Source organism: Nannobrachium achirus, assembly GCF_963921795.1.
Source record: "Nannobrachium achirus genome assembly, chromosome: 12".
Lineage (NCBI taxonomy): Eukaryota > Metazoa > Chordata > Actinopteri > Myctophiformes > Myctophidae > Nannobrachium > Nannobrachium achirus.
Window position 1 is genome coordinate 10,531,461 of NC_137832.1, and position 8,424 is coordinate 10,539,884.

The following is an 8,424-nucleotide window of genomic DNA, read 5'->3' on the forward strand; positions in this document are numbered from 1 at the left end:
CCAGGAAGAAAACAATAGCCTATACTAAAGTCAGATTAACATACAGTACACAAGTGTTACCAGTTATATTTTCTCATGAAGTGCTCCTAAATTATTCCCGTGGGTTTGTCTAGGTCAGTGCAATCCGTTCTGTTTTTGTTTCAGTGTTTGTGACACGGAAGCGAGTGGGTGGGACGTTCGGGAACGAATCGAGTCTGTTGAACGACTCTTTGAAATGAACGATATGATTCGGTTCACAGTAGGGAGCCGTTCCTTTCTAATGAACAGTGGTGGGAAAAGTACTACATGTCTTTACTTAGGTAAACATATCAATACTGCAATCAAGTTTGGAATGTTATTAATGTACTAGAGTAAAAGTAAAATAGTATTGGTTTCAAAATGTACTTAAAGTACCAATATTAGAACGTACTCATTATGCAGAATGTCCTGTTTCACAGGTTTTCCAATGAGTAAAATGTAGAAAAATCATTTGCAAATAGCCGATCTACAAGCTCACAATGCATCGCAACGTGACACATTGTGAGCTTGTAGATCACCTATTTTCAAATGACAGAAATGTATTGGCCAAAATGTATAGGCCTATATGGGTGGAAGTGATTTACAATCATAATCAAAATCTACAAAGTAACCAGTAACTAAAATGAGCCAGTCTTTTGAACGGCTCTTTGAAAGGAACGGATCTCAGAGATCCGGTTCACTTCAAAGAACCATAAATCCCACCTCTATCTAGCAGCCAGACACCGATGCGCGCCGCCATGGCAGCTTGCCAAGTCAGCTGCGTTAGTAACCTGTTGCTAACTTGGCATTGGACAAGGACGGCTTTAGGAGGGGCATAGCGATCGGTCAATTGACGCCCCTGATTCTTAGATTGATCAAAATAGACCACTGAAGTCCTGAAGTCATGCCGCTAGATGGCGCTATTTCCCGGTTGTTATTTTTGATATAGGCTGTTTCCGGAGAAAATCTAGTTGGGAAAAAGTCGGGAACTACACTTCCGGATTTGAAATCAATGTTCCCTACTAGCCGCGTTCATGGGAAATGTAGGCGTTGGATTTTGTATAGTCTTGTGTAGCCAGACAACTATTCCACAATCTCCGAATGCTATATATACTGTACAGTCTGGAACTACAACTCCTGAACGGCGGGTAATGGAAGCTGGCAATTCCGTTCGTGAAAATATATTTGACCTTAAATGTCATTTCCGCTAAACAGCAAGCTAATGCTTAGATGATTTTTAATTATATGAGGATAAATGTGCGCGATGTTGAAAACGAAACGGAAGTGGGGAGGTGCGTGGAGCTACAACAGATTTAAGCACTAATTTGTCCCTAATCTGTCAATCACACTGCGCAATGGACTCCTTGCTGAGGATAGACTAGCGGTGAAGTGTCTTGCTCAGGGACAGTGTTAAATATATTGACACTGTCGTAGATTAGAGTTTATCATGATTGATTATGTGTGACGTTATAGAGTAGATCATGTGTTCATTGATTATATTAATATCTAGGTCTTTATGATAATACTAATACCTAATAGTTAGGAGTAGAGAGGCCTTCAGTGGGCCTCAGTAACTATTGTTTTGGTAAAGCCTATCTTGTTATGGTACAGCTCGTTCCAGAGGCATTGAAGCCATACAGTATAACTCTAGTGTTTGACCATTCTTCTAGGCAGAACTCTTTTACCACTGCCCAGAGTGTTAACTGTATTTCTGTCCATGATATCATGTTACATAAACTTGACCACCACCACTACCTAATATAATTGTCTTGTCTCCTCTGTTTCTCATGATTATTGATCTGAATTCCACCACAACACATACTGATCACAATGGTCCAAGTGTGAAAACGCTTCACGAAGCATTATGTGTTTTGAGCTTGCAGTGATTGTGTGTGGTCTCTTTCTGCGCTGCATGCAGAGCTCTTCATCACGGAGGACGAGCTGAAGAAGGTGCATGACTTCGAGGAGCAGTGCATAGAGGAGTACTTCAGGGAGAAGGACGACCGCTTCAACTCCTCCAACGACGAGAGGATCAGAGTCACCTCTGAAAGGTACCACCTTCTCAAAGAAATAGTGACTGAAGTCATTTTTTGAGGAATTAAATGTATATTGTTGCCTAAATCAGCTCTTCGTGACACTGGCCACCTCTGGTAGAATCGCCTATATCCTAATAGAAAAGGATCATGCTGTCCCCACCCCTTTTAGTATAATGGCCTATCTCAATGTCTTGCTATTTTAGTCTAAAACATACATGGGCAACTGGCGGCCCGGGGGCCACATGCGGCCCCCATCTTCACTTAATGCGGCCTGCAGGTTAATATCGGAATACTGAATATATTATTGATTTCAGCTGTTACAATTCCAAACATGAACTGCTTTAATTCTGTCAGTCTATATTAGTAGCTTAACTCATACAGTGCCATCCGGCCACAAGGGGTGCTAGAGTGCCAGAAATTTCTCCATTGACCTTCTTTATAGCTTTCGTCGACCCTCTCCCAACTGGCCTGTGTTTTCACTCCGGTCAATCCTATGGGTGTCCAGAGGAGGAAGCTAGTTTAACAAAATGGTCACTTTAACATGGCATTCTAATTATATTCTCCACACTTGTATTCTCCCCATCTTGACAAAATGGTAAATTCCCAGGTTCTGTAGGTCAGCTGCACAGGTGCAATTCATGTGGCACGTTTACTAACATGCTAAGTTTAGCTGCACTTGAACAACAATTCCAGGCTGCCATATCCAGCCCAAGAAACTGTAGAAACCTGTGTAAAAAACTGACAAAATTTGTGGGTGTTTTTTTCAGACATTGTGAAAATAGCCGATCTACATGCTCACAACGCCTCGTGCTGCGAGGCGTTGTGAGCATGTAGATCTGCTATTTTCACAATAGAACCATGTTATACAAAATGTAATGCCTCTTTTCCATGAGGACTCCCATCTTTGCCATACCCTAGCTTTTGCTGAACTGACGCCACTGCTCTCCTCCTCTCTCCTCTCTCCCAGGGTGGAGAACATGGCCATGCGTCTGGAGGAGGTGAACGAGAGGGAGCACTTCATGAAGGCCTCGCTGCAGACGGTGGACGTCCGCCTGGCCCAGATGGAGGAGCTGATCGGCCGCATCGCCGTGGCGCTGGAGCGTGTGACGGGCGTGGAGCGCGGCGAGGTCAACAAGGTGATGGACAGGGTTCCCACGGTCATGAAATGCCTGGAAATATTTTGAAATTAGACAAATATTTTTCCGGTACTGGAAAAGTTTTGAAATTGATCAAGGGTCCTGGAAGGTCCTGGAAAAAATTAATACCTCTGAAATGACAAATTAAACATTGGCCAAATTGTCAAATATTAGAGGGAAAGTGTTATACAAAATTCCTCAACTCTTATTGCTCGTCAGGGTGCCGGGGTTCCCAGTTCAAATATGATTATTTCAGGGGTCACGGCATGAAAAGGTTGATAACCACTTGCATACATTACCTGTCTTTGGGCATTGCGCATAGGACTCGGTATTGAGCTGAATTATTGTTATATAGTCTTGGAAATTGGGTTAAATATTCTGGGTTAAATTATTCCCTAATAAAGAGGCATTAGTGGGAAAGGAGTAGTTCACCAATTTCTTTTTTTAAAGTCAGAAAATACAGATAAGTCAGGAAAAACATCCGTCCTACAATAACGTTCTTAAATGTCCACAACAGGTGCGGTCGCGCACCTCGTCCGACTGCACCGACTCGGCGTACGTCCTGCGGCAGGCCGAGTGCCCCGACGGCGGCGCGGCGGCGGCCGCCTACATCCTGCGGCAGAGCAGCTTCAACAGCGCCGAGGGCAGCAACGCCTACCGGCTGCACGAGGCCCTGGAGGCGGCGGCCGCCGAGGGAGGCTCCATGTCCCCGCCCTCCCCCACCGGCATGCTGGCCACCAGGACCAGGAGCCACTCCTTCTACCACGGAGGAGGAGGAGGAGGAGGGGGAGGCCGCGGCAGCGAGCGGGCCGCGAGCGGAGCCGATCGGGCCGAGAGGTAACTGTGTAGGTAACAGGAAAAGCCGACCTAAAACAATGTCGACCCAAACTCGTTTCCCAACGGGTCTGTGGCCTTAAGCTAGATGCAGAATAGACAAAAATCTAATCTTTGCTTCTGGGGGTCCCTGGAACAAAATATTTTGCGATGGGGGTCCGTGGCAAAATACATATCATTATTGGGGGTCCTTGACATGACAAAGTTTGAGAAACAATGATAGAATCATACGTTTTTTCAGGAAAACTGTTAGGATTTAGAAGACATTTTTAGAATGTGCCCATCAGTGGTTAAGGACCCCCAAAATGTGTTTTTGGCTGCGGACCCCCATCTCAAAATATTTTGTTCCACGGATGGACCCCTATCGCAGAATATTTTGTTCCAGGGACCCCCAGAAGCAAAAATTAGATTTCGGTCTATTCTGCATCTAGCTTAAGGCCACAGACCCGTTGGGAAACGAGTTTGGGTCGACTTTGTTTTAGGTCGACCTTTCATGTATTCACTGTGTAGGCCTATACTATAGTTGTCAACATAAGGGTGCGACTATGGAATCATATCAGTCTCAGAAGGAACGAATCCTCACACAGCGATTCATAAACTCACATGCTCTGGTTCCACCAAGTATGGTGTTAGTTAGGGGTGTAACGATACATTTTAACAGCAATATGATACGCATCACAATACATGGTTAACAATACGATACATGGACGATACTGGCTAATTCATGGCGATACGATACGATTCGATTCAATGATGTAAAATCGATATAATAACTATTTAGCAAAGAGATTAAATCTGTGTAAAACGTGTAACAACTCTATTATTATGGAAGTAAATGCTGTGATTATCTAGCAAATACATGGACATTATATTTCAACACATACCTTAAGGACAAACCCACCTTGACATGAACACAGAGATTACACACATTAAAGATAATCGATAAACCAAGAGTAACTATATGGAATGGAAAGGTAATTAGACCCCTCTTTTTCATTTTCCCTCTTAAAATTGCCAAATACAAGGCACAAATACTTAGTTTCCATACAATCAATTATTTGCATTGCAAAACGATTCGATACCGATTATCGCATTTTAAAACGATATGATACGATACAAAACCAAAACGGTACAATATTTTGCTTTTGCAAACGATATAGGTCATTGCAAATTAAAATCGATTTTTTTGTTTTTTATACTATCGTTACACCCCTAGTGTTAGTTCATGCAGGATGCCTGAATGATGCCTTGATGCCCTGCATTACCATGAACTAAAGTTTTAGCTATTTTCGGATGGTAATGTTGTACAACAAAGTATTATGACGAAGTGAGTGGTTAATCGGGATCACGGCAGGAATTTCAGGGAGGCCATGGCCGTTGTTGCCCTGCAGTTTGGCCTTGTGCCCCTCAACAAAATGTCATGCCTTGAGGCCACAGTGGCCTTAATGTCCCAGCTGACTGTACCACTTTCTCCTCTGTCTCTTTCTTTTCAATGTGTAGACACCAGTGACTCTTTCTTGTCATGTAGACACCAGTGACTCTTTCTTGTCATGTAGACACCATGTGTCTTTTGCTGAGATTCTGAATTCTTAATTCCAGTGTCCCCATCTTAAAACCAATCCAGTAACTACAGTATGATTGGGGGCTGAGCATGGATCAGATTGTAAATACCATAATTTATTTATTTCACTGCAGAGTCTACATATTAAATGTAAAATCATCCTTAACCCTTAAATTCAATGAATTGATTTCAATGGACTACAATCTTGACTTATTTGATGGCCTTCCTGCCCTGGCATTTGGCCTTTGTGCCCTCAAGAAATGGACAAGTGGACAAAGGCCAAGTGGATTTGCCACCTAAAATGGTGAAATTCCAGGCCTGATCGGGATTGTCAATTATAGAAAATCTATTTGAAATTTTAAAGATGTGCCTCTCAATTATCAGGGTAATAATAAAAGTAACTGTCAGAATAATCACTAAGAAAATAATCGATAGTTGCAAGTGCATACCTCAGATTTAGCTTTACCTTTTACTTTCCCATTTCTTTTTCCCTCCTATCCCTCTGTCCCCCTGTTTTTTTTTTTCTGATGGAGCACAACATATCGTTACTGTCGGCTTGAAACCTCTTATCTCCATATTGCGTTTTTTTAATGAATGCCCTACTATTATCTTTTTTTCTCTAAATTTTTATCCCACGATTTTTGTAACCCATTTTTTCACCCGGTGCCAATTGCCTAAGCTGTGATCCTGGGCTCTACTCTCCCTCTGCCAACCCTGAATGCCCTACTATTATCAGCGTCACACAAAATATTTTTTGAATTTGAATCCTGAAAAGTAACAGTTTTGGACGTATGAGGTTTCAAGCCGACGGAGACGACCTATCCTTTACGCCAGGGGTCTTCAACAGGGGGTCCGGGACCCCTAGGGGGTCCTCAGAGTTACTACAGGGGTTCCTCCAAATCTTTGTGTGATAGAAACCTTTTTTTCCTCATTTTTTATATTAACCACTTGAACCATAGCGTCCATATTCAGAGAACCTTTGCCAAAAATAGCAGATCTACAAGCTCACAACGCCTCACGCTGTGAGGCGTTGTGAGCTTGTAGATCGGCTATGTATAGCAAAGAGCTTTGGTATAGAGGGGAAAGTACAGAGTGAAAGGTCAAGTTTATTACGTTTTGACGGTTCAAGTGGTTAAATATCTGAACACACAAATTGACATGAATCCAAAATTCCCCCATTGATTGTGCTGTCAAACAATGAAACTATATGGAATCTATGAACATATTGTGGGGGTCCCTGCTTCATCTCTCTCTCAACTAAGGGGTCCTTGGCCTGAAAACGTTGAAGACCCCTGCTTTACGCCTGTCACGTGGCAATAAACGTAATTCTCCTTGTGCCTCCGAGGTTCTTCAAGGAGCGCTCGCTCAGCCTCCACCGGGCCAACAGCTCGCAGTCTGTGTCCTCCGGCGCCGCCCCCAAGGAGTCTAAGCCCCTCCCCCTGGCGACGCTCTCGGTCTCCCAGCAGCACCGGCCGTCGTCGTGCATCGACATCTACGTCTCCACTACCGAGGAGGCGGGGCCCGTCGCCTCCGAGGTCTTCCTGGACCCTCTCTGCCGGCGCGGGGCCCCGCCCCTCCGCAGAGACTCCTCCCTGCACTCTGAGATCATGGAGGCCGTACTGTCGGGAGGCCGGGAGGGGAGCGCCGCCGGCGGGCCGGGCGACAGGCACTCGGAGGGCTGCGCGATGTTGTTCGACAGCGACAGCGCGGCGGCCGACCTCTCCCTGTGCTCGGCGCACCTCCTCTCGGACGCCACCACCACCACCACCCTACCTCCTTCTTCCTGGGACCTGGACCCATCCCCGCCGGCCTCAGCGGGGATGCTGGAGCGCTCCAAGAGCAGCCGCTACCTCTCCACCACCGGCTGCGGCGGTGGGGGGGGAGGAGGCGGCGGCGGCGGCTTCCTGGACGAGCCGCAGAGCCCCCTGGTCAAGTCGCACAGCCTGGTGTTCACGCCGCGGACCTGCTGCTACAGCGGGCTGGGGGCCGGCGTGCAGGTCAAGGCGGCCGAGTACACCAGCATCACGGACTGCATCGACACGCGCTGCGTCTCGGCGCCGTACCCGCCCGCCGAGCGCTCGCACTCGCCCGGCGTCGCCTCCACCTCCTTCCCCTTCGACAAGACGCCCCTGCCGTCGTCGCTGGACACGCAGCAGGGACAGTCCTACCCGGAGCGGGAGGCCGAGCTCAGCCACACGGAGTCGGACCCCGAGGACCCCGAGGACCTGGTCCTGGGGGGCCCCGTCACGCCCACGCGCCACGGGAGCCTGGGAGGAGGAGGGGGCGGCGGCGGCGGGGGGCCCAGCGGGACGGCCCCGCTCTTCTCCCCCTTCTCCAGACTGGAGAGAGCCAACAGCTGCTCCTCGGACGACTCCCACCTGTCCCTCACCCTGGCCCCCCCGCACCACCGCAAGAGCCTGTCGGTGACCGAGAGGATGGAGAGGGGGGTCGCGGGGGCCGCAGACCGGGGGCCCGGGGGGCCCGGCGGCCGGGGCCTGCAGGGGGCCGCCACCGCCAGGAACCCCTTCCTCAGGAGCAAATCCGGGGCCCGGCCCGAGGCGGCCAAGACTGACAGCCTGTCCATGAGGAAGCTGGCGACTCCGTCCTCGTTCCACAGCTTCGACAGACACAACTACACGTGACAACGAGGGTGTCGGCCGGCGCACTGATTCACTTAACGCATTGAGAAGGACCCGGGGACGAGGGGCAATGGTGGAGGGGCAAAGGTGGCAAAAGGTGACAGAGAGAAAAGGGTGAAGTTGCCCCGCATAGGCGGCGATCACGAGGCCAGGTTCACACTGTACTGGCTCGTTGTGGCGGTTATCAGAGGGGGGCGGGGTTACCAGAGGGGGGCGGGGTT

General features: G+C 47.9%; 1 protein-coding gene across 3 annotated transcripts in view; it reads left to right on the forward strand.

The window, feature by feature from the left end:
• The window catches only part of trpm3 (transient receptor potential cation channel, subfamily M, member 3), a gene marked incomplete at both ends in the record, with an annotated part of 489,702 nt that extends 481,496 nt beyond the window's left edge, over window positions 1-8,206 (forward strand). For all 3 annotated transcript variants that reach the window (XM_080739677.1, XM_080739678.1, XM_080739679.1), the window contains 4 exons: window positions 1,916-2,048; window positions 3,001-3,169; window positions 3,687-4,006; window positions 6,910-8,206. In XM_080739677.1, the coding sequence (XP_080595803.1) occupies window positions 1,916-2,048; window positions 3,001-3,169; window positions 3,687-4,006; window positions 6,910-8,206 (1,919 nt within the window). The remainder of the gene's footprint in view (window positions 1-1,915; window positions 2,049-3,000; window positions 3,170-3,686; window positions 4,007-6,909) is intronic.
• Window positions 8,207-8,424: the final 218 nt, after the last annotated feature.